General features: G+C 43.5%; 1 protein-coding gene and 1 long non-coding RNA gene across 2 annotated transcripts; both read right to left on the minus strand.

Moving 5' to 3' along the window:
- Positions 1-4998: 4998 nt before the first annotated feature.
- On the minus strand, positions 4999-10235 carry LOC308588686. Its single transcript, XR_014008873.1, has 3 exons — positions 9091-10235; positions 7569-7689; positions 4999-5176 (listed from the first exon to the last, which is right to left on the minus strand). It is a non-coding gene; the product is annotated as an uncharacterized lncRNA (long non-coding RNA).
- Positions 10236-20281: 10046 nt separating this feature from the next.
- Positions 20282-24629, minus strand: CRYAA (crystallin alpha A). The gene is made up of 3 exons (XM_081199190.1): positions 23966-24629; positions 22132-22254; positions 20282-21341 (listed from the first exon to the last, which is right to left on the minus strand). The coding sequence occupies exons 1-3, from the start codon at positions 24152-24154 to the stop codon at positions 21132-21134; spliced, it is 522 nt and encodes a 173-aa protein (XP_081055316.1). The 5' UTR covers positions 24155-24629; the 3' UTR covers positions 20282-21131.
- Between the last annotated feature and the right edge of the window lie 2414 nt (positions 24630-27043).

A 27043-nucleotide genomic window follows, 5' to 3' on the forward strand; every position in this document is an offset into this window, starting at 1 on the left:
CAAAAGAAATGGTAGATCAAAACAAGTACAGCTCAGATGAAGCAAATTTAAATTAAGCAGTACTAGAACAGGGAATGGTCAGCTTTTAAAATGGCACATTTTCTTGTTAGCCACTTTCTGCCACAATGTTACCCTTGTTACAGAGTCTACCTTCCCCACCCCTATGCACCCAGAAGAAACTGGCTTTTCTGAAAGTTGAGATGCCATAATTCACCACAGGTGCACTGATGAATAGGATAAAATGATACAAAATCACACTTGAAGTATGCTAATCCTTGAAAAGTTAATTTCTAGTTTCTGAAAGTGCTCTTACAACTAGTAAATATAATAGCACCCTGAAATGCTATTAGAAATATATGATTTATGAGCTATGGTATCTCTCAGTGGCTTCAAATTTTGTGTGTGTGTGTGTGTGTGCATGCGTACATTGTTGCTGATTGAAAGTAACAACAAAAAAGTCAGTGCTGTTGAGTTTTTCAATACCCTCATTCAGATACACCACTGAAATTCACACACAGCCCTATACACTCAGAAGATGTGTCTGAAGTGAGTTTAGGACCTGCTTCACCTATCAGAAGACAAGTACAGTCAGTTTGATAGATTGGAATATAGGAGGTTTCCATCCAATTCCATCACCCATATATCTCAGGTACCAGCTGGCAGGTAGATAGTGTCACCCTTCACCAGTCCTATAAACTGATAATGGAGCTGATGCATCCATCAACACCAGGGATGGGAAAATCTGTCAGTTTCAGTTTCTCCCAATTTCTCATTCCCTTCTCCTAATCTTTAGTTTAGTACAGTCAAACCTCAGTTCCAGAACACCTCCGTTTTGGAACATTTCAGCTCCTGAATGACGAAAACCCGGAAGTAACTGCTTTGGTTTTTGAACGATTTTCCAAGCCAAACAGCTTCTGAGCTGTGTTTTTCATTTTTTCCTATTGACTTTGCAGCCAGCCCATTGATCCTCGGTTTTAGAATTGTTTGGAAGCCGAACAGTCTTCTGGACCAGAGTAAGTTTGAAAACCGAGGTTCCACTGTACACTACATTTCTGCACCAGTTCACAATCTCTTTCTTTTTGAAAGTCCTCACACACAAAAATTATCAGCAATTTTGTTTCTTCTAATAGACATATTTGTGGTGGTGGTTTTTTTGTTGGGAAACTGTACTGCAAAATATGGAGAATTGTGATTATCAAAGGATAGCTGCATTTTCATTTACATAGTCTTTTGGGAAGTGAAAATTAGCAGTTTAACGCAAACTGAACAAAATTTTACCCCCATTCCTAGTGATAACCTATTTCTTTCTACATACTGACTTCTGTGGATTTATTTGGCCCACATACAGAATTGGGCTTCATTGTTGATGGCCTTGTTGTCTATGAAAGATGAAGATCTGCAAGCAAAATCTGCATTCCTTAGCCAACATTGGATGGGGCCCAAGCACAGGATGGTTCAAGGACCAGCAGACTGGAAAGTCGTGAGGTGTTTTTTGGTGCATTATGTAAAGCTGAAACCACCACTTTTAAGTAATTAGTATTAATGTGCTGTTGACTTTGGCTCTGAGTCACTGAATCAATGAAAGACAACACTTTTCCACCTTGCTCAGCTGTGACTTTCACTGCTACTTAATACTTCAATTCCTTTTTGAACTTTTGGGTTGCTTGCTGAAGGAAGTTTTTGTTTTCTTTCAAGTGTACTTCTTTTTCACAATAGGTATCGCTTTCTTACTCAATGACCTTTAAAAGAAAACATACATGATTTCTTTTATATAATTTATGCTCTGTGACACAATGAATAATGGGATCCCCTAACCACCTTCAAGGTGCATGTGTAATGCTATATAAACTGATATGACTCATAAGACAAGCAGAGCGATGAAGAAGAAATAAGGCATCTTGCAGAAGTAACAGCTATTTTAGTGGGTGAAATATTAGAGCTGAAGGCTTTTGCTATTGATTGGTAAATACATTTGAGATTGCTCAACATTTGACTTTCCCCTGCATGGTATTGACTTCTGTTTTCTTCCCAGGATGCTTCTTAAGAAATTACTCAACGCATTTTCATTGAGATGGCTTTGAAGTCAATAGACCCCGTTTATTTTGCCTTGTGGCCTCCCCCTGCCTTGTCTTTACAGATTTATCTTTCAGTGAACCAAAGGAGAAACTTGAGACAGTGACAGAAAAAGACAAAGTTGATAGGAAGAAAAATCCAGCATCCGAAACAGACCACAAATCATTCTTCAGTACTTATGTCAGCCTCTGCAGTTCAATATTGAGCAACCTCCCTATTAAGAGAGATCATTTTAAGTTATGGCGTTCAATCCTATATCCCAAGGGCAGCCAGTGTGGTTACCTCTAGACTACAGTTCCCCTCCTCCCTGACCATTGGCCATGCTGGTTGGGGCTGATGGGAATTGTAGTCTGGAGGGCACTATATTGGGTACCCCAGCTGTTAGCAGAGGGACAAGAAACTTGTTCAGATCCAAGAATTGCCATGAAAATATATCTGGACTCTGCAAACATGGCAGGTCTAGGGAGTTAATAAAAGGGAAACTTGCTCATTCCAGTTATAAAAAATGGTATTACAAATTGGGTGGTCAGTGCTTGGCGAAAAAGGAATATTCCCCTGTTTAATGCTGCAAAGTTTCAGCTAGAGTATTCCAGAGGCACTATGTCATTTATCAGTTCCACTTCTCAGGTCTGGCTCCAGATTTTGAGAGGCCTGGCCTTGGGACAGGGGCCTAGGACAGGGATGGGGAACCATGTGTTTGGTGGCTGAATGTGGCCCTCCAAACCTCTATGCCTGGCCCTCAGGACTCTCCACAGGCCACACCCCTCATTGCCACTGCTTTGCAATACTAGTGCTTTTGGCTGGCTGGAATGTGTTCCTGAACTCTAATCATGACCCTTGCTTGCTTGGATGGAGGACAGAGGGTGTGTGTGTGTGTGTGTGTGTGTGTGTGTGTGTGTGTGTGTTGGAAGGTAACATTTACACCCATTGCACTGCCCACTTTTGCTTCTTTTCCCTCCCATTATAGGCATGTGGCCCTCAGAAACTTCCTGAGAAGGGAATGTGGCCCTCAGCCTGAAAAGGGTTCTCACCCCTGTGATAGGGTTATCTGGTCAACAGCATGTGATTTAACCGCTGTCAGCATCCCTGAGGCTGAAAGGCAAGGCTTGGTGATGTCACAACAACATTCTGCAGGCGAAAAGACATCAACAGCTAAGAGAAGGAACAGAAGGCTCTAGCGGTTGACAGGGAACCCCCTGCCACAGCATAGGCCTTGGCAGGTGCTGGAGAATACTGACTCCAGATGCCAGCCCTGCCACCAGTATGTAGCAGGTCAAACTGGACGTGGCCACTGGTTTCCCTCAGTACTTTCAGGCACAACAAATCTAGCAAATTCCCTCCACTTCTGCATTGAAAATGGCATGCACATCGGGTGCAGCTCTCAATGTTGGTAACGAATGCTCCCACATCTCTTTTATTGGGCATATCTGCCACGGAAAACCACAATTGGGTCCTGTATCCCAGCAGCAATGTGAGCACTATGTGTGCATGCAGTGAAACAGGTAAGTATATAATTGTTTGAGGTGAACAGTTTGCGCACTGCTTCCTGCGTAGAAGCATAGGAAATTGTGTCACGCTGTAGGAACTCTTAAACACCATATGGAGAGCTTGATCTGAGCTTCGTCCCTAAAGTGTTTTGAGTGGTGGTGGACTGAATAGCAGCTTGCGTTAATGATAAAGCACTCAGAGAAATGCTTAGCTATGAACACTCTTGAATCTGGGCTGCCAATTCAGAATGTTTAAAAACAGCACCTTGTCACAAGGGCCCTGTGAATGAGCTTTGATCTCTGAAACCAGATCAGATTTAACTGCTCACGCACAAGGGCCTCACAACACTGTATTAAGCAACAACATGAAAACACAGGCAAGGGTCAAATGCACCATTAGGAAGCAGGCAAAGATGAAAGAGTTGAAAGCAGAGAAGGGGCAAATTAAAAGCTCCCCCCCCCAAAAAAAAATGCCAGCACCTAGAGGGACATATATTTGTACCTTTCAGTTTTTGAGACTTTTCCAGTGATCAGGATGTCTTATAGTTAGGGATGGGCAAATCTGTCAATCTAAAGTTCATTTCATTTCTCAGTTGTCCTCCCATCTGAAATTCATTTCTCTACATTTCCACATCGGCTTACAATTTCTTTTGCAAGTCCTAATTACAAATCATTAGCATTTGGTGAAACTTTCTCCTAATAAACACAATTTTGTGTGCAGTTTTACCTAATAGGCATATTGTTTTTTGCGAAGCAACTTCCCCATATATATATATGTAATACATTTTTAAATGTTATTTTCACCAATATATGCATTTTATGCAAACTTTACCTAATATATGAATTTATTTGGTACGCATTACTTGGCTGGGGAACTGCATTGCAAAATTCAGAACAGTGTGAGTTTTGGAGGATTGTGTTTCAGTTCGTATATTATTTCAAGAAATGCAAATTAGTTAGGTTTGCCATTAAATGTGAACTGAATCAAATTTCTCCCCATCCTGCTTGTAGTGCATGAGTGCCAAATGTAAATGTTCCTATGCATTACAGAAGCGCCCTAATGATTTTGATACCCTTATCAACGAGGTGTTGCTCTGCCTGCCTGTCAACATATTTCTGGCTTCCCTTAAATACCTATGTATTCTATTTCCTCTGAAGCATGGACACATTTATGTCCCTCTCTGTGAAAGTCCCCTCTCCATGATTAACAAGTGGTTCTGTTTGATTGTAATTTATTTGAATCATGCCTTAAAATGTACTAGGGACACTTCTACAAGGAAAAATAAATAAACAAATCCCTGTTCCAAATCCCAGCTAAAATTTAAAAATGTGTTTGTGTGTTAAGGATTCATATTCATCATCATTTGTCACAAGATAAAAGTATTTAATTCAACGTTAAAATTAAGAACTCAAATGAAGAGAGGAGAAAAACCAAAGATCTGAGAAAAGACGAAAAAATGTACTGTATTTATTAAATGAGAATGATATAAAAATCAGCAGTGAAAAGCAAATGGATTATGCAAAGCCCTTCAGGTAATATTGTCTAGATTCAGTTTTCAGGCTTTTGTTCTTGTAGATGTTGCTGGTATGACAAAGCATCTCTCTGTTTTTACCTCCTGTGGGGAATATAATCACAATTATCAAGCCTGAAATGATAAGTGCATTGACCCTGAGAAAATGGCAAAATCTAAAGGGTGAAAAGCCCTGTGCAGTATTAGACACAGAGTCAAGGAAATCTAAATATTGGAGGAAGGGATATGTGTCAATAGTTTAGGGCAAGATGGAGCAGATAAAATATGCAAATTAACCAGAATGGAATTCAGGTGAATTGTTTGCTGTGGTGAATGGAGTGTCATCATAAATGTGCTCCTTGAACCATCTGACCACCAAATTTCTGTACAGCTTTACCCAGGAGCAGGTTGCACTGAATTTACTTCAAAGTGCAGTTGTTCAGTCTGCTCAGTTTTGAAATGAACAAAAAACCTAGCCAGGTATAACAATAGTACACTATTTAAATACAAAGCAAATCATCAGGGAGGGGTAGCTCCCAAAGACAGGAATTGCCTGATGTGGTGGGAGCATTCAAGCTGCAATTTACCCCACCTAGAGTCTGAAGTGGTTCAGTCCAGGAGCAGCCATTCCACATTATACTTCTGAATATAATTTATATCCAAGACATTTGAATTATCTCCTACACACTAACGTGGTTCTTTACCAATGGGAAATATGCCTCTTCTGCCATACTGATCAAAAATATTAAAGGGGGGGAGGTAAATGGGAAATACTAAAACTATAAAGGAGTCCTTCTCCTGAAGGTGATATTGAAAGGAAAAGTTTTAAAAGGATAATTCTTAGTTCTGTATAATGTACAAGAGAAGAGCCATAGTTCAGTAGTGAAGCAAGCTCATAGCCTATTTAAACATTGCTTCAAAAATCTTCATAGGGAGCAATTCATAAATGAAAAGAAGGTTATAAGCAGCAACAATATTCTAGAAGAAAATAACACTTGCTAGGACTGATTCATGCTTGTTCTGTGACTGATAAATCTTTTCAGCTCTCTAGATTTTTGTAAATATTGTATGCATATTTTGTGTGGACAGAAATCTAAAGGTAGTCTAGAATATGTTTTTGATTGAAGTATGTTTCTGAGAGGAAGACCTGTTTCTTTGTTTTTTTAAAGGGAGCACTCAGGTCAATTTTAATGTTAGGCAGAAGGGTGATGGGGTTAGGGTCAGGGTGTGTAGAGGGGAGTAGCTTCTGTTCTGGAGCAGCAGAAGAGTTGACTGAGTTACTTCCACAGAAGAGACCTTTAGGGCTGCTGAGGCATGGTTTTTCCACAAGGAGCTAGAAGCAGAATTAAACCAGATTCCACAGAGCACTTTATTGCTATCCAGTAATGTCCTTCCTTATGGCCAGGATCCTCCCTCGATGCTCAGCAAAGGTCCCACAACCATTTATCATTAATACCCAAGCCAGCATCAACAGCAATAAAACTGACTGGCCCCACAAGTAAATAACTATTAATTGAAGTTTCCTGGAACCTTTGTGACTCTAAAGGCTGCAGGTGGCTATCACCGCCAGCATTTTTTAAAAAAATAAATCACAAGCTGTTTGCTTTGCATTATCTGATGAACTGATGAAAGTGAGATGCATCGGTAGATTGATGTTTACTGGAATCCCCTCGCCAAAATCTATGTTCTTTTTTATTTCCCTGCTTCAGTAATTAGTCAAATTATGTTAGTGCATTTCTCCTCAAAGCTATATTCACCTTTATGCTATTTGCATGCTAATTTACCAGCAAGCTAGCAAGGTATTTGCATGTTTTTCCATCTAATTTGCCATCAGTACCATTTATAGCAGGTGCAGCACTAATAAGCAACTCAAGTAATCAGCCTAGGTAGAGAAGCTTATGAGTTTCATAAAACATTAGTGGCTGGTCGCTCCTTTGTGCACTCCAACCCTGTTAATGCTGCTTTGGAGATGATGATGATGAAGAAGAAGAAGAAGAAAGAGAAAAACTGAAGTCAGTGGAAATGGCAGATTTGTGCATTAGCCCTGGGGGCATTGGGAAGAAGTATAAAGCATGTTCTTTTGTGCATTAGTTAATAATAGCCAGCAGTACTAACTTGTCCTAGACAGTTTCGGTCACACCGGGTGCAGAGCTTCTGGTGTGCAACTGCAGGCACTGCAACTATGATGTCCTACGGGAGGCGATAAGTGGGGGTGCTGGCTTTTGACATTGCACAGGGCACCACTGAAATTTGAGACAGACGCCAAGGTCCGCCACTGGGCAGGCCCCTGCGTGGACCACTCTATGCCTGGTTGGATGCCTGAGATCCAATTACTCACTCACAGATCCATTGATCCAAGGGTATCATTATTCAGAAGATGCAGCTGTACCACTGTACTCTCACACCCCAATTGTGCAGCTTATGACTTGTTTGTGTGGTCCGTCCATGTCCCCCCCCCCCCCGAAGGTAAGCAACAAACAGACATAGTTCAACCCACTGGATAATTCCTCCAGCAATAAAGTAAGGCTCAGGTGCTTCATAAGGCAATACAAGCCCAGGACAGTGTGGGGGATCTTTGCTGGTCCCAAGCACTCCATCTTCCTCATCTGGGTTTGGACCTGAAAGACCCAGCAAAAGTATGGGTAAGTTGTAAGCAAGTGAAATTTGTGACACTTCACAACAGCATTGCTGACCATGGGGCACTGCTGTTAAGGCAGGCATGTCCAAAGTCCATTTCAGGGGTCTAATCCGGCCTGCCGGTCGGTTTAATCTGGCCCCTGTGGCAGTTTATTTCCTGGGGCAAAATCCTAAAAAAAAACCTCAACAACTTCAACCCCTCCCCCCAAATGTTAACAACTTTGGTCAGTCCTCACAGCCCTTCACTTCATCAAATGCCCGCTTTGAAAAAAAATTGGACACCACTGTGTTAAGGCATCAGCCATCAGCCTTGGCTTCAAGCTTTCTGGCCTTCTGATGCTTTAGCCAATGTGAGATAGCCTTAACTCTGTTCTTAAACTAACACACACACACACACACACACACACACACACACACACACACACGGGTTTGGAATCTGACAGAGGTAGTTGAACTTAGGTCCCCTTGAAATAACAGAGACAAGTACTGTAAGTCGGGACTTTTAAGTCCTGTTGATTTCCATAACAATCGAAGTAACTTAGCCTGAATCCAATCCATAATTTATATTTTTGTTTGCAATATGTGTACATATTGAAACACAAACACGCTCACATATACGTTTCTACCCATGGAAGGGCCTGTTCTGTTATCGCAAGTGGAGAGCCCCAGGGTTCATGACCTACTTTGCTTGCCACTCAGTCCATTAGTAACACAGACTTTCAGGCATGCAGTGATGTCAGAGCTGTCAAGATCAATTAAAAACCTGTCCAATCCTTGCTGTCACATTAGCTTCAAGTCATTTCTGTCTCCTGTGTTTGTGTGTGTTTAAGTGCGTTTCCTGTCAGATTTTGTAGTTTTGAAAAATCTGACAGATGCTGTGCAGAACAGTTCTATAAACAGGACTTCAGACAACCTTTGCCAGGAGGAAGCATGTTTTCCAGATCAAAGCCAGTGTTTTAATTTTACACAAAAATGCTGTCCTTCCTTCTCCCTGTACTACCTAGGATGCAGAGGATTTAACAAAATGGTAGAAAGTGAAACTCTTAACTGGAAATGGAGAATCGACTCTAAGGAAAGTGGGTATCTTTTCCCCCTGGAAGCTGGTCTGGCCCTACCATTAGGCAGAGTGAGACAGCTCAGTCAGGCAGCAGATGTTGGGAGGGGGCAGGGGAGAGAGCAAGGAGTGGTGGCAAAGTCTTGGAGGACAAAGCTATGTGTGCTATATGGCCTGACCTGCATCCCTAAGCTAGTCCTGTTTCCCTCAGGTGCAGTGGAGGACACTGTTGCTCACTTCAGTGTTGAAGTAAGGTTCAATTGCCAGTCTGGTTGGCTTCTGTATTTTGAATGGAGGGAGTCATCTTGTATTTCATCTTGCCTTTTACCTCAGGCTGTAAAATGGCTTGAGCTGGCTCTGTCTGGAACCCTCCCATGCTCTTCTCAGAAAGTCAGCAATGTGTTAAAGTAATGGCTCTTATGGCTCAAAGTTGGACTGCCCAGAACTGCTTTTGAACCATATTTTCCAGTTCTTGAACCCATGGAAAGACCCTTTGTGAGTTTAGGTGACACAACAGTGTCAAGGGTCTTGGCAGGTCTTGCTTTCCTTTTTGTCACAGGTCGCTGAGGTAGGAAATAGTGCGTCTGCCCAAATGAATATAATCGTGAACCTGGCCAAATGGGTCAAAACTGCATATCAGAATGAAGGACATGATTAAACTATAGTATAGAGCATGCTGCCACAAGATGTAGTGATAGACGCCAACTTGTACAGCTTCCAAAGGGGATTAGATAGATTCATAGAGGATAACGCTATTAGTGGCTATATGTTCTGGCCAGTCTCAGAGGCCCCATGCTTCTGGAAAACAGTTGCTGGACTTCATAAGAAGAAGAGTGCTGCTCATGCCTTGCTTGTGGGTTTCCCATAAGCATCTGTGTGGCGACTGTGAGAACAGAATGTTGAGCAGGGTTCTTCTTAGGTTCTTACAAAAGCTTTGCAACTGCAGAATCCAGATTTCAATTTTAAAGCATCACATTGCAGCCCTGTAGACCAAGTCGCCACATTCCTGACATTTAGAGCACACCCCATAGGAACACGGAAGAGGTTATGGGGAGTCAGAATCCCAGGTAGATGAGGCAAAGTCCTCAGGGTGATTTTAGCTCATGGTCAGTTTAGTACCTGCACTCCAGTCAAGATTTGCTAAGAGCTTAGGGACAACTTAAACACAGTTTTGCACAACACAGTTTTGCTATAAGTATTTACAATTGCACACACACAGACACACACACACACACACACAGAGAGAGAGAGAGAGAGAGAGAGAGAGAGAGAGAGAGAGAGAGCCTTGTTTACAATTACAACTCTGCCTGAATCATGCTCTTTGTGTGCTGATTGAGTCAGATGAGTGGGGGTATCCTACAGGGCAATATGAGGAAGCCTGAAATTGAACAGGGATAGATAACTCAGAACCATGAGTCAAAAGGGCTTTGGTGGTTTCCTCTATTCATGGATCATGTTGCCTGGCCTACCGGCCTGCCTTGTAGGAAGTGAGGACAGGTGACCCCATCAAGGCCCGAAGTCACCCCCCCCCAAAGCAGGCTCAAAGCTTCTCAAAGCTTTTCAAAATCATTTTTCTCAGCAGCTAAAAGGCATTAGCTAAGCATCAGAAACATTTCGCTCTGCTGTAACAAAGGTCGCTTCTCAGGCTATAGTTGACCTTGCCAAACAGTACATTTGACTTGCAACTTTCTTTCCGGGAACTATGCCAGAACAAGAGATTGAAACATATCTGAATACTCTGAAACCCCTTGGTTTCTCACCCCCCCCCTTTCCCAAGACAGCTTTCTGTTCATGCTCAGAGGAACTCATGGGCAGGACTCTTCAAGAAGGAGGAGAAAGGGGGAGGGAACTGGAAGGGTATATACGCTTGTGTACATGACTGTGAACTCGTGCATGCTTTTTGTGAGTTATCACACTTGCTCCTTCTACCAGTTCATGGATGGTAGAAATAAAGCTTTTTCTCTGAAACTATTCCTTGAGTGCCTGTTGACTCCCACTTCCCTTTCCCGGGCGCAATATTTTTCCCACCCGAGGGCAAAGCCTCATAAGGCTACAGCCTGGCCTCTCTCCTCCTTCCCAACACTTTCCCCCACCCCGTCCCCTCCTCTGCTGGAGCCACCTGCCGGGCAGTGAGGGGCTGGCAGTGGCTGTGGTGCCTGGAGCTGGGCTGGGCTGGGCTGAGCACAGTGGAGGGGAGGCGAGGCCCAGGACTGAGGCAGCGGTTCCCTCCAGATTGGACTCCCAATTTCCCCCCTCCTGCTCCTGCTCCCTTCTTCCTTCTTTTCCTCCCTTTCCCCTTTTTGGGAATCCCAAAAGTTCGTGTTTTAATACCTACCTGTTGTAGCCTGATCTTGCAAATCCAGCCACACTCCCTGTATATATCAGTGACTTGCAAAATGGGGACTTGCACATTTCCAGCAAACCAAGTGAGATAAACCTCAAAAGGTACTTTAAAAACAAGTATTTTCATATCACTTCACTCCAGAGGGTTGTTATGCCTCTAGCATTTTAAGTAAAATGTAACTCATAATCAGAAGCAAAGGTCATTTCATATCTACTGCATGAGGAATGTGCTCTGCTGACTACATTTATGCGAAGCACATCAGGCAGAACAAATATTTTGAAGTTCTTCAATAAATAGTTTTTGGCACCTTTTTTGCTCACTTGGTTTGTTTATTTTGGAAGCTGGTGCTGCTCTCCTTTGTTTCATTTTTGTTGACTCTTACATATCTCCCCTTCACTTAAAATGGCTGCAGAAGCCCATTATTCTTTGAACCCCTTTTCTGTGAGAAAATGGAGGACAGTGAATCATGGCCTGAACACTCTAACTGAATCCTCCATCTCACTCTAAATGGTCCCTGAAATGAATTTACGGTAATTGGTTGGCTGCTGTGACAAGGAGCAAACTTCAAGTAGTTCCTTGTGAAGCTCTTTGGTTTTGTTGAAATCACCTTGAATTGACAAGCAAGAATAACCTGAGGTTTTAACATCATTATGGGTATTTTATTTTATGTTGTTCTGTTTTGTTTTTGCCCTCTTGGCTCCTGAGTTAGGGGAGAAGAAAACAATTGGGAAAGGCAGTCTTTATTTTGGAAGGCTGCACATCTTTACTTCAGAATGTCTGTTTTTGCAAAGTTGCTTCAGTTCAACCTCCTCATCCCCATCCATGATTTCAACATTAAAAGTTCTTTTATGTGGCATTATGTGGTGAAGTAACTGTGCCTAGTTCAACTTCAGATGTGGCCCAAGCCACTGTAAGTGACCTGAAGAAATATTGTTGTCATTCTTGCCTATTGCACTGAAGGAGAGTTACCTACAAAGCCACAAACAAACCATCATTTAAAGGGTGGGGGAGTTTGTAGCCCATATAATTGAATAGAATTTCCCTGTCCAAATCCACAATCCTTTAAATGCTCCAGAATTCAGTAAGAATTCAGGCTGTTTACACCCTAGCCCACTTGTAGAATTAAAAAAAACCACATACCTTTTTTCTCAATTTGGAATCATTTGAACTCATCCTTTCAATCTAGGTTGATTCTAGATCCTGCCATCCACAAGGGTAGGCATGTTTCTTGGCAGCCTCTGTTTTTGCACAGACCTGAGCATCTTCTTTGATGTGCAAATGCTTGGCCATTGATTCATAAAGTTCTACATTCAACCAGCCCAGCTAGCCTAGTTTGCATAGGCTAAACCAGGAATTTCCTTTGGCACAGTTAAAGAGAACTACTGCAGCCTATATTTTCCCCCTTCATTCAATATCCCAAATATTAGCTAGAGTCTGACATTCATTAATTTATTGGGTTGGGAGGTATCTCCCCCCGCCCCGTTCATAATAGTATATCTGATTTTAAAATGTGCATTGGGCTGCGTAAACACTATTTATTTAAAGCACGTTCTGCCCTCCCACAAGAATCATGGGAACCCCTCACAATGCTACAACTCCCAGCATACAGTTCCCAGAATTATTTGGGGGCGCTTTAAAAATATGCTATACGTACACAGCCTTGGTCTCTCTATCCTACATTTGCAACACTTTGCACACAAGTAACACAGTTCAAAAGTGAAAAGAGAGCTTGAAGGCAGTAGAAGAGTACATGCCTACTCCTGTCTTTGCTCCTTTAGGTCCATTTAGGGCAGGCATGGCCAAACTTGGCCTTCAGCTGTTTTGGGACTACAACTCCCATCATCCCTAGCTAACAGGACCAGTGGTCAGGGATGGTGGGAATTGTAGTCCCAAAGCAGCTGAAGGGCCAAGTTTGGCCATGCCTGATTTAGGGTTTGATGTCACAAAACAAAGGAACACAGGGTGCTTCCTTATGCTGAGAGTCAGGCTGTTTTGGTCTGTCTAGCTCAGTGTTGTTCGCAGTGACTGGCAGAAACTCTCCAGGATTTCAGACAGAAAAGGCTCTCAGCCTTACCTGGAGATGTCAGGCTTGAACTTGGGACCCTGGGCCTGCAAAGCACGCCCGTGCTGTGCCCCTGAGCCACAGCCCTTCCCCAGTTGTCGGGGTTTTAAAATGGCCACGGCATCAGGCTGGTTGCTGCCAGAAGAACTGGTACAAACCAGACACAGTGTAAAGTTAATAGATAACTAGGGTCTCGAGGGGAACCTGGGAGATAGCCAGAATAACAGTGCCCAGCCACTTAATTAGCAAGCGCGGTAATTTAGGATGGGCACTACCTGGAAGCGTTACAGAAGCCCTCGTTGACCGCCGCATGCCTCTCGGAGACACGAGCAACGGTCATTACCACCACTACTGAAAGAACCGAGCCTTTGAGCGCAGCTTGGCACTGCTGTAATCAAGTGCTGCTCTTAATGTACTCCTGCAAATAATCCTCGCTCGTGTCACATGCCGGCAGCAAAGTGCTGGAGCAGGGCCCCCCTCTGGAAGGCAGGCTTATTTCCAACCTTCGTTTTTTCGCTGAAGGAAGGACATTTGTGCCATTGTGCAAAGCTTAGCCAAATTGGTTGGGCCTGCCGCTTTTTGCAGCTCTCGCTGCAGGGCGGTGTCACTTTATCCACACGGGTTTGGGGTAATGTGATTGGTGTGATTAATGCTAGCAGCTTGGCTCAAGGTGTGTGCAGTGCTGCTCTTTCCTCAGCTGAAAAACAATATGGGCTTGTCATTTTCCAGAACAAAGGCAGGAAGCATCGAGAGCAGCAGCAGCAGCAGGAGGACTCAGTATGGTAGTTTACTGCTTGATCGAGCTGTGCTTTCTGTGGAAGAACAAAAGGAGCAGGATCGGCTACCATATATGGTGCTGTTTAAATGGCAGTCTCCCCCAACCTGGCGCCCTCCAGGTATCTTGGACTACAGCTCCCATCAGCCCCAGCCAGCACAAAACATCTGGGAGGGAGAGCCAAGTTGGGAAAAGCTGGCACTGATCATTCAGGACCATAATCTCCAAGAAATACATGTCAAAAACATTTTCATTTTTCCTCATAGTATTTTTGTACTGCTTTAAAATAGCTTGAGATTGGTCAGAAGTGTTTAACTTCATTCAGAATTGTATGATTTTTTTTTTTAACATAATATATCCACGTATAAAAATTTTTTTTTTAAAGGAGGGAATCTCACTGCACACAAATTATCAGTGATAGCTAAGCCATACTCAGGATATACCCATTAATTTACTGTATTTTTCGCCCTATAGGACGCACTTTTTCCCCTCCAAAAATGAAGGGGAAATGTGTGTGCGTCCTATGGGGCGAATGCAGGCTTTCGCTGAAGCCTGGAGAGCGAGAGGGGTCGGTGCGCACCGATCCCTCTCGCTCTCCGGGCTTCAGGAAGCTCTGCGCAACCCTCGGGAGACCGGCTCCGAGGGTTGCGCAGAGCTGCCTGCAGTCCCGGGATCAGCGCAGCTCTGTGTGGCCAACGGGAGCCGGGGGCGAAGTCCCGCCCCGCTCCGGATGGCCACGCAGAGCTGCCTGCCGTCCCGGGATCAGCGCAGCTCTGCGCGGCCACCGGGGGCCAGGGGCGAAGCTCCGCCCCGCTCCCGGTGGCCACGCAGAGCTGCCTGCAGTCCCGGGATCAGCGCAGCTTTGCGCGGCCACTGGGAGCGGGGCGCTAAGTCCCGCCCCGCTCCGGATGGCGGCGCAGAGCTGCCTGCCGTCCCAGGATCAGCGCAGCTCTGCGCGGCCACCGGGAGCCAGGGGTGAAGCTCCGCCCCGCTCCCGGTGGCCGCGCAGAGCTGCCTGCAGTCCTGGGACCAGCGCAGCTCTGCGCCGCCACCGGGAGCCGGGGGCGAAGCTCCGCCACCGGGAGCCGGGGGCGAAGCTCCGCCCCGGTCCCGGTGGCCACGCAGAGCTGCCTGCAGTCCCGGGATCAGCTGCACTTCTCCCCACCGCCAGCCCCACAAGCTCGGGGGACAGCGGGGAGGCAGAGCGTGCTTTCCCACTGTTCCCCGACCTGGTTCTTCCAGCCCCGTACCTGGGGGGGGGGGAATATTTTTTTCTTCTTTATTTCCCCCCCCCCCAAAAAAAAACTAGGTGCGTCCTATGGGCCGGAGCATCCTATGGGGCGCAAAATACGGTAAATGAGGGTGCTTAAAGGTCACCCCATGGTTAAAGTCCCAAGACACTATTACTTATTTAGAGAGAACAAATACATTTAGGGAAGGCATTATGCTTCCATTAAGCCTTCCTGAGCTGTACTAAAAGTGCATTGGGTGTTGTGAAACAGTATGCTCCATAAATGTTTGTGGCATTTTCCCCCATTATCACACACGAAACAAATTTGGCATAATAAACTAAAACAAAAGTCTAGGTTAGTCAGGGATGAAATCTACATGGCACAGTTGAGTGCCTGTCCCTGCAGAGAGGGTAAACTTTGGGTAAACCACCCAAAAGGTATGCTGAAGAGTTCACTAAAACAGTCATAGCAGATAAAGCTGTTGATAGTAGCTACAGTGGTACCTCGGGTTACATATGCTTCAGGTTACAGACGCTTCAGGTTATAGACTCTGCTAACCCAGAAATAGTACCTCGGGTTAAGAAATTTGCTTCAGGTTGAGAACAGAAATTTTGGTCCAGCGGCGCGGCAGTAGCGGGAGGCCCCATTAGCTAAAGTGGTGCTTCAGGTTAAGAACAGTTTCAGGTTAAGAACAGACCTCCAGAACGAATTAAGTACTTAACCCGAGGTACCACTGTAGTTCTAGTTGTGAGGGTGGGGGATGGGGAGGGGCCTCACAAGAGGAGTAGCCTAGGGCCTCTCTTCATCTAAATCCAGCCCTGCCACCTGGTAACAATCTTCCTCACTATGATAAGACATAGTGTATTTCTTTTTAAATTATAGCAATTATTCCTACATTTTTGATTAACGGAAAGATGAGTCCTCTCTTGTTCCTTTTGTGGTGAAGTATTTCCTTATTTTGGGTGATGGAGAAGTGCTGATGGTAGCATCCTTTCTTGCCAACTGGGCAGCGGGGGTGGGGGAGCGAGAGTCAAGGGTCCTCCTTAGCTGGCCGCTCTGTGACCCTTTCTTTCCCCCCTGCAATCTGAAATAAAAGCAGAACTTCTACTACTCCTGTTTCCAGTGGCACATGGAAACAGGAGGGGTGAGCAGGAGGTTATCTCTACCATTACTTATCTTCCTTTTAATAGGGGAGAGAGGAGAGGAGAGGAAGCAAAGCTATAATCATGAGTGACAAGAACACCACTCAGCTTTCTGAAAAATAGAAAGGGACCTAATTCTGTTTCTAAAATAAAAAATAAAAAAGGAGAGCCATCTTTGTGTCTTCCAGTAGCTGCTGAAAACTGTTCTGTTTTAATGAGCTTTTCCTTTTCCCCTTTATTTATAATTTTTTTTTACCGCCTTTCATCCGAGGATCGCAGGGTAACTTACAATATAAAAACACCAAAAGGCATATCATAATAACAAACAAAAACAATAACCACACCCACAGTTTTAAAAGCCATGTATTGTTAAATAGATTATTTAATTAGCCAAAGGCCTGCAAGAAGGAGGATATAGTTGCCTGGTTCCTAAAGGTATGTAACCAAGGCTCCAGGCAAACTTCTCTGGGGAGAACATTCCACAAGTGGGGAGCCACTGCAGAAAAGGCCCATTCTCGTGTTGCCGCCCTCCAGAACTTTCATGAAGGAGGCACACAAGGACCTCAGATGATGAGTGCAGGGTCCAGGCCGGCTCACATTTCATATGAAGCGTTTTACCCATTATGCTGTGTTCCATTGTTCATCTGTTTTATCTTGTAACTATTTGGAATGTAATTAATGAACATAATTATTGAATTATTGTTTTTAATGAAAGTCGTTGGTTGTGTTGGCAAACTTTTAGCTGGAAATGGCAGCGGGGTGTCATATGTGATGAGAAACAAGAAATAAAGCTGAAATTCTGATGCCAGCCTTAGGATACAGTGTAAATGCTGTTCCATCACTGGAATGGAGCTCCCTCCATGGGGCAGCACTTACGTCCCTCAGGAAACCCTAGATTTAACCATGGGGTGTTCCATAGGCATAGCAGGGTCACTGCTGCTAGGGATTTGGAAATGGGACATGTCAGGGCCATGCTGGGATGGATCACAAGATGTCTTAGAACCACAAGATCCAGTTGATCAGGAAGATGGTGTTTGGCCTGTTTTAGATAGGGCCAAAATTCATCCTATTAAAGGACCAGGAACTATTAATTCTGGCCTTAAGTGTGTCCTTCAGGTTATGCCTTGTTTAGACTGTGTACACATCACTAGCTTTAAAAGATTGTTCTTTATCTCAATTCAGATCAAAATTGGTTCAGGGGTGGGGGCATATAATAATGTGTAAGAAACAACAGGATTGTTAGGGGTTGTGGCTATCCTCACTGTGTACACCACACAGCTCTGCTTACCCACTGTGGATTTGTAAACAGTCAAAGCAATGTTTGGAAATAGAATGAAAAAATATTTGGGCTGGGTTGAAAGTGGGCAGATTAGCTCCCTGTAAACCTTATTTACAAGAGATATTTTCAGATGTATTTTCAGGAGAACTTTCAGGAGAGCAATGACAGGAACTGTGCGGCTAAGGAGCTCCTCGTCACCTGCTAAGCTGCTTATATTTATAAAGGCATTTTCTCTCAGACAATGTCTACAGCTCTGTTCAACAAAAATGTGGATTTCTGCTGGCCATCCATGACAGAAACATTACTGAATAAGTGGCCTCTTTTATAAACAGTGCATGGACAGCAGGGTTTTATATTGTTATGAGTTTGTGACTGTTAAATTCTAATCAAGCCTTCTGATCCCTGGATCCAGCAAGTGTTAAAATGTAAGCCAAGCTAGCTTCCTAGGTTGAAGGTGATCACCTGGGTGATGAGCCAATAAGAGAACAAAGAAAGGAGGCTCTGTGCCAGACAGCAAATGGGTTGGGCCCCATCCCTCAACTCAGAGATAATTATAAGGACAAAGCCTGAATTGAGAGGGCAGAGTTTGCTGTAATGTGAGGAAAAAGCTGCAGACTAGAAAACCAGAGAAGCAGAGCACAATGTTTGATTTCGGTTTTAATCCAAGGCTGCAGCTATGGGAGTAGCAGGACCTACTTGGTGTTGATGCTGTGAACCCCTCCATCATAGGCTCAGGTTGTATATGTGCGTAAATAAACCATATATCATAAAGACACCACATTCTCCACTGTCTCATTCCCAAAGGGAAACACGAAACCTGAGTGACCCCTGGAATCTCACACTGCTCAGAGATTAGGGTAGCATGCAACAATACCTTGGCAGGACAAGTTTTTATGGCACAACATTGCTAATATTTATAGTATGTTATGTGAAAATAATAACTTTTCTATGATGTATCGTTTAAACAAACTTAAATTGTCTTTCTGCCTGGAGTCTAAGATGTGAATTTGCAGTATGCTCTCATTTAGGTTTTAAAAGCTGCCATGCCACATTCATAAAGTACACAACATTCCCCTAAGGGTAGCTATCTCTGTTCTAAATGCTGAACTGATCTGCAATTATTTGATGAATTATTTGATGGGAGATTTTCTCCCTATTTTATGGACATCAAAGAACAGATGCAACTGAGGGGCTGTCAAAAGCAGTACAGAGCCAACTTTGTTCTGTTTTGTGCCATTTGTGAAAGTATTGCTATTAGCAGACACCTTTTTCCTTACTAAATGCGGACAGGAGTTTTACTTTAGCTGATTCCCTGAAGACATTAGAAATCCACTTCACAATTTTTGGATTCCCTTACCAGAACTATAGCAAAGCCTGACCTCTTGTGGTAGGTAGAGTGCAAAGCAATTGCTTCACATTAGGCAACCAGCTGCATGATTGCTATCAGATGGTTGGATCTAAACACAGGAATACAACACTGTAAATAAGTCAGAAATTAGATTGTTTTTACCAAAAGGAAAAATTACGAGAAATCCCATTTTAAACAATTCTCACTCTTTGGCGCCATCTGGTATTCTATGTTTAAAACGCATTCAAATCACGTTATTGTGATGAATGCACCTGAGTGCAGTCCGTAACGTTAAAAAGGTGTACATAAGTTATTAGAGACAGAGAAAGGCTTATAGGTCTGGAAGATAATGGGAAGGCCATCTAGCCCAATTCTCACCCAGAGCAGGACCCTCCTTGCCTGAAAGCTTCATTCATTTGACTTCTCACTTGTTTTTGAAGATTGAAAATCTTATTGTGGAAATGGGCTTCTTTCAGTTCCTAGCACTGCTAACAATATATGATACTCAAAGTGTAGCCTAATTATCGATGTTCAAATGGTAGCCACTTCCTGTCCAATTAAGAGAGTCCATTCACTCTCCTACTTCAATTCCATTCTCTGTCTATGTCAAAAAAGTTGAGTGTCTGGACTGTAAATTCTTCCAAGTGCAGGATACCAACCCAATACCTTGTAGCAACAGAATGTATGATACACAATTGTATATGATACTCAATATAATTATTGCATCCTTCCTCCAAGGAGATCAGGGCGATGTACACAGTTCTCCCCCCTGCCCCTTTAATCTTCAGAACAACCTTGTGAGCTAGGCTGAAAGATAACTGGCCCAAAGTCACCCAGTGAGTTGCATAGATGGGCAGGGATCGACATTGCTATATAGTCGTACCTTGTCTTTCAAACAGAATGAGTTCTGGAAGTCCATCCGACTTCCGAAACATTCGGAAACCAAGTCGCGGCTTCTAATTGGCTGCAGGAGCATCCTGCAGCCAACCAGAAGCTGTGGAAGTCGTGCCGGACGTTCAGCTTCCAAGGCAAAGTTTGCAAACCAGAACACCTACTTCCAGGTTTGCGACGTTCAAGTTCCAAGTTGTTTGTGAACTAAGCTGTTCGAAAACCAAGGTTCAACTGTACTTCCTTGGAGAAAGAATAGCTCATACAAGAGAGAGAGAGAGAGAGAGAGAGAGAGAGAGAGAGAGAGAGAGCACAGTTGCTAGAGCTTGAAACTCTTAATCTCAGAATCATGGGTTTGAGCTCCACGTTGGACAAAAGGTTAGAGAAGGCTTCGTGGAGAAACAGAGAGGAGAAGGCGGGCAGGTTGGTGGGGAAAGAAGACACGTTGCTTGTTTCACATTTTCTTTATTGACTGCCACTGGCTGAGTTCTCAGATTGCGCCAGACATCAGTAAAAGAGGTGGAGCTATGTTAGAATTACAGCAAGATTAAGGAAGATGGTGTGATAACACGCAGGCCTGGGGGAAAGCTCAGTAGGGATTTGAAGCCTCAGCACTTGTGATGGACCCCCGAGTGGGTCTGCAAAGACCATGGAGAGATGTGCTTGTCCTTGCACCAGCAGAGGAAACGACAGTTGATGTTGTAAATGGATGTACTTTCCCCCCTTCTTTCAACTTTGCTAGAAAAAGTTACAACCCTTTCCAAACACTTTTTGTGGTTTTTCCTCCTTTTAAAAAGTGCATGGCACATTCGTTACAAGTACCACCCACTCTTTCTTCCTCTTCTTCTCCCCTCTCACTAATCAGCTTAGCTCTCGCTTGCTCTTAATTACTTTAGGGTAGAACAAGCCTGTACTGTTGCTTTCGCTACACCAAACTTAGCATTAACAATTGATGCATTGAGAGCTAATGCTGCTGTCTGGCCAGCTCTTGTGTTTGGGGCTTGGCAGATGTTTATCCAAACTAGCACAGCATCCTAGACCATTTCAGCAAGTATGTCAGATCTGCTGTAGCACCCTTTCGCCTTCCAATGTCATCACAATGTTTTAGGCTTCAGCTTCAAAGTCCTCTAGCCGCTCACCCGGCCTCTCATTCCATCCAAGAGAAAAATTAGAACAAAAAAGAGAAAGAGAGAGAAACCCTTCTAGATATTCACTGATATCTATGTAATGGCTCTGTGAATGAGGCCTGCAAGTGAAGTGTGACAGCCCGGATGCTTCTTCAGCAGCAGCAGGTTCAGCCTAAGAAGAAGGAGCCGAGGTTGGCTTCTCCTCACGGGATACAGGGATGGGTCTCTCGCTGTGGCTGGGGTCAGTGTTGGACTGGACCTTGGGAGCCGAGAAGGTCAGCATGCCATCAGCAGAGAGAGAGCAGGTGATGGCCGCTTGGTCCACATTGGATGGGAAGCGGTACCGACGGTGGAATTCACGGGAAATATACCCATGGTCATCCTGACAAGAGACAAAAGAAACCGATAGCATTACTTTTTTTTAAAAAAAAATTGCAACTGTCCTGTGAGATAAAGTAATCAGTATTTTAGCAAAGATAGAGAACTCAGGCTGAGGAGCTTTGCTAATTTAAGACTAATTTGTCTTTACTTTGTTCTTTGCCTCACAAAGAAAACATTGGAATGTGACACACACACACACACACACACACACACACTTTCTTTGTCTTAAGAGTCCTGAAAACCAATTAGCACCCAAGGCAAGATAATCTCATTTAGTCTTCAGTCTCCAGCCCAGTCAAGCCATTCTTATCTCTCCACACCCACCCAATGCCCAACTTGTAGGTTTTACTTAACATCCAGCTGGATGAAGGGTTATGAAGAACTTGAAAACTTGTTCATTATTTTTTTTATATTTCGATTGGCCCCAATAAAAATACTGCACTACTGTAGATTTTGTTTTCTATGGACCAACCCAGCTATCTATCCTGTTTCAGAGCTACTAAAGTGCAGACATTTTCTTGGAGTTTCAGATTACATTATTTCTGTACTGAAAAAAATAATTACCCAGTGATGCCCACTGTCATCTAAGTGCTATGGAATACATGATGAAAGAAAATTGATTTTTAAAAATCCTAACCATAATAGTACGTAACATCAAATCTGACATTTGACCTTTCCTAACGCAGATGCATACACCTCTGAGCTAAATCTCAGTAGTTAATGCTAAATAAAATAAATTTGTTTTTCATTCCAGCTGAGTAATTTGTACTTTCTTTCTCCCTTCTGCTTACCTGTCTCTCACTGTGTTTGCCATGAATTTCCACAAAGTCTTCAATGACCTTCACACTCAAATCTTCAGGAGAGAAATGTTTTACATCCAAAAAGATTGTAAACTTGTCCCGGTCAGATCTTACCTAAAAGTGAAATAACAAGAAACAACCCCCCCACCCCCCAAACAGAATTAGAATTCAAACTGGTTGTTACTAACACTAGGCAATTATTTAAAGAACAAAGTAGCTTTTCAGTCATATAATTTACTCTGTGATTATATTTCTCAGATTCCCTGTGAGATAATTTGTGACGGCAAAATCATTAAGACATGTTCTTAAACCCATGAAATTAGCAAGTGTCTTTTTATTATTCTTTTCAGTTTTCAAAAGGATTTGTTTTGAAAAGCAGGTGAGAATTAAGTCTACAACTTGAGTCAGTTCACTCACAACTGGCACCAGTGACTTAGCTACTGGTATTCTGGATTGCCAAGTTTGTAGGTTTGGGTGTGATTTTAGGATGCTACATACAATTGCTTAAATGCTGTTTGCAATCCAGCTTGTGGCTTCCATTCTTCACTCCAGTTATGACCACTGTACTATTCAGTTTCTGCCAAGTCATTTCAGCATTTATCTATTTTGTGGATAGATTATTTCTTGCCCCCAGCAACCCAAAGGGTAATCAGAGGCTTTTGGCAATTTTTGCAACTTGCCCGTATGACTCTAAAAACCTGGGCATGCACAGACACTGCAGGAGACTTGAGTTTCATGGCTAACTTTTAGAAGCTGCCACTGCTTTTCATCGGCAGAGCTCTTCCTAGATTTCTGAGCCGGTCAGACCATAAATGTATGCAGAATATCCAACAAAACCCAATATGGTCACACGTCCTATTAGAATGTTCTGAACACAGCCTGAAAAGCGACACTTTATGAATAACCTTTGAGCTGCTCTTCCCAAGAGACCACTATGCAGCGCATCAAACAAAACTCAAAACCCGCATTTTTAAAAAAGCAACAAAATGTACTTGATTAAGTAACAATCTGCTTCATTTTTAGGGGAAGGGCCACAGCTCAGTGTTACGGAATCTGCTTTGCATGCACAATGTCTCAGGTTCTTTTGGATAGCTCAGTTGGTTAGAGTGTAGTGCTGATAATGCCAAGGTTGCAGGTTCGATCCCCCATAAGGGACAGCTGCATATTCCTGCATTGCAGGGGATTGGACTAGATGATCCTCAGGGTCCCCTCCAACTCCACAATTCTATGATTCCATGAAATGCAACAATATACAAAGTCCCCAGCATCTCCAGGTAGGGCTGGCAGAAACCCTGTAGAGCTACTGCCAGTTATTCTGGACCAGGGATTGGGAATCTAGCTATCCAGACAGTCCTGGACTCCAATTCCCATCATCCCTAGCCACCATGGCCAATGGTCAGAAATGATGGGAGCAATATCTAGGTCACAGGTTCCCCATCCCTGATGTAGACAATACTAAGCTAGTCAGACCAATTTCTGACTCAGAATAAAGCACCTTCCTATGTGGTTTGTTTGTTTTTTTAAACCCACCTAATTTGTAAGTGACACAGAGATCATCTAAACATGCGACACACTCCCTTCAGATAGTTAAGAGATGTTAAAATACGATTTTCCAATTCTGCTTATTTTTCTTAAAACTGTTATCACATAAATCCTGAACTACAGTTTCTGTCAAATATTGTTCTTTCTAGCACCTTATCAATCTATCCCGTTCAATATGGAATTAAACTGATTAAACCATGCAACACACCTGGTGGTGTGCAAAAAGCTTGCTTTTTTTTTAAAAAAAAAGAGCTTCAAATGTATTCAGGAACACGAATCTTACCTCAGAGACACCTGACTCCAGAACGGTGCGGAAGAGAGATTGCCTGTAGTATGGGCTGATGGTCGAGGAAAGCAAAGGCAGGAGATCATATTCAAAAAGACCTTCTCCAAAAAACTGATCAAACAAACGGCTTGGAATTAAAGGTCCAAGAGCCCGTTTGAACCAGGGGTGCTGAATGGTAATATCCATGGTCTCTGCTGCTGCAAGTTTGGCGGTGGAGAGGAGACAGTGCAGTCACTTTGTGACAGTGAAGTCTTTGCTGGACTGCACAGTGGAGGTGTAGAAAACTTCCCTCTATATATACGACTTTCACAGAATGAAGGCATTAGTGGGATTTCTCTGGAAAGACATGATCTCATGATGAAGGCCAATCTGGTCAGCAGAAATTGTAGGGGCTGACCCGAGAGTGACAGTCTGGTTAGAATCAGTGCCAGATATCTCTCTGAACAGCAGCTGGCTGGCCTGCAGCATTCTGCGGACATAGGAGGGTATCACCACGGCCCGGCAGTACAGAACACCAACCCTCACCTACACGAGCCTTTCCAAAAGACTGTTATTGTCGTTGACATTACTGCGGAACATTTTAACAAGAAAACTCACTAGCCTTTTTTTACTCGCATGTTGGTTTGGTGTTCGCCCGAGAGAGAAGAAAGCAAATATTTTACACTGTATACTTTACCTCTCCATCCCCCCCACACACACCCAAAAAAGAGAGAGGGTTTCCACTAAATGACAGAAAATAGGAGGCATGCTTCCAGACTGTTACTGGTTTCAGGTAGGGTTCAATCATACGCTAGCAAATTCAGGCTGAGTATTTAAAGTTGATTTGAAATAATTGGCTTGCTCTGCTCCCAGCACCTCATGCTGGGAGGCGCAAATTTTGGGCCCTTGGAGTGGTGTTATCCTCTTGGAACTGAGTCACTTCACTGGATAGAGAAACATTCCTGAAGGCCTCCCAGTTGTGAAAACTGCAAAGAGGGCCTTGAAACGCTTTTGAGGTGTTACCATCCAAGGGAGGTCTTAAAACAGGTCCTTATCTGGAAGCCTGTCTGTTGTCTTAGAGCATTCTTTAACACAAGAATAATTATTTTTGTACTATATGGTTCTTTGCAAGCATTGCTGAAATGTAGATTTGGCAGTTGTAACGATATTTCGTTTACTTTGTGGCAAACTTCTCATTATCAATATACTGTTGGTACAATAATATATTATACCATATTGTTTCGCTTTAAAACTTCAAACTGAAAGCTGTCATGTAGCTGTCCCTTAAATGTAGATGAAGCAACCCAGGGCCATCAAGATGTTGTCGAACTCCATTGCCCAGCAGCAGCAACGAAGATGAGAATTGGTAAGTGAGGACGGAAGTTGCAATCCAGCAACATCTGGAGAGCCACAGGTTCCCCATCCCTTCCTTAGTGTGAGACAAAAATCCACATAGGCAGAAATCCAAGGCTTGCTCTGGAATTCAGTGAATGAGTGAAGCTGCTCCAACCTTGCATCATCTCTGAGCTGTGCCCCCCCCCCCCGCGCCACCCACAAACCTTCTTCCTTCCTCTAGCTGGAAGAGGAGATATGCATTTTCAGGTAAGAATGTCTCCCTATCTCTATAGGATTTTGTGGTGGCTCTCCCTTACATATTCATGGTCCATCTGCAATGGGTATTTGTCATGTTAATTTTAAATTTATCATGTGCACAATGGCCTGCAGAGTGTCAACTGAGAAATTGCTGAATGTTAAGCTTGCATGGTTATTCCATCTTCTACCCTTCACAAGAAACAGGGAACTGGGTGGGGAGACCCCTAGTGCTGTGCAAGGCCACGGCCAGACTGAACTTTGGAAAAGACTTGGTATCAGCTCAGTGTTTTCCAAAACTGGATCAGATCAAAGACCTGTCTAGCTCAGCATCCTCTTCCTACAGCAGCCAACCAGATACGTATGGGAAGCCAGCAACCAAGGCCTCCTGTTTTTAAGGGCAAATGTCTGAGCATTAGCCTTGTCTTGGTTCCTGCCCTTTAGGACCATACAATTTTACCCTCTACCATATTTAAAATTGTTAGGGGTTCATTTTATTGCAGCATGTGCTTGAATTTGGAGCAGCTTTTCCATTTGAGCTGCATGTTGGAAAAGCTAAATATCAGCTCTCTTTATACAAAGGCAGATATTTATTTTATCTAAAGAATTTATATAATGTCAACAGTCTGCCTGGGCCCAGCCAAAGGGGCTTAAAAAGTTACTAGCAATCCCTTTTTTCCACCTCAGAGCCCATGTCCTGAACACTGAGCAAATCCCATCAGTGCCCGGGGCGTATAATATCATTGTTGTCAAATCAATGGTGAATGTACGTGGTGTTAATCCCTGGCACATATTCAACCAAGCTCAGCAAGTTTCAGCAGCACAATGCACTCCATGTCTTCATCAATGGATTTATATGGTGAATGAGATGCTCAACACTTCAGCCCATGAACCTTCAGGACAGTGGGAATGGGGAAAAGCAAGATCACATGGGAAGTGCTACAGATTAAGGAGAGGGCTGCGCCTTTGCGCACAGAATAAGATATAAAGGGCCAAATTTAAGCACACTCCTGCCATTTTGTGTTGAGTGCATGATAACATTTTCAGCATTGAAACCACGCTGAAATGTGCTCAACTTTGGTTGCATCGTGCCAAAGTGAGCAATGCAATATATCTTCTATCAGACGTAACTTTTGTTGTTGCATTGAGCAATCATGGCTTTCCTGGGCTCAATGGCTTGAATACTTGCTATTAATAGTAAAACATTAGAGATGGCTATTACATAGTTTGGAAAGGAAAAATAAGTTGATGCAAAGGAACTGTGTAACGGGATGAGCGACACAAAGTGATTGCTGTACCTGCTGGCACCCTTAGGAAACAGAGGGTCACAATTCTCTTCCTCTGGGGATTCATCCCCACCCATATCCAAATTTGCTAGAACTGTAGTAAAGCCAGTCTGAGCCCTATGGCACAATATGCACCACTAGACCATCAGTCAAGCCCAGCAAGAAGAACAAGGGAATCCTCATTAGACTGGGAGGATGATGCACAAAGTCTTGGAACTTT

This window comes from Podarcis bocagei, assembly GCF_964188305.1.
Source record: "Podarcis bocagei genome assembly, chromosome: 6".
NCBI classification, from domain to species: domain Eukaryota; kingdom Metazoa; phylum Chordata; class Lepidosauria; order Squamata; family Lacertidae; genus Podarcis; species Podarcis bocagei.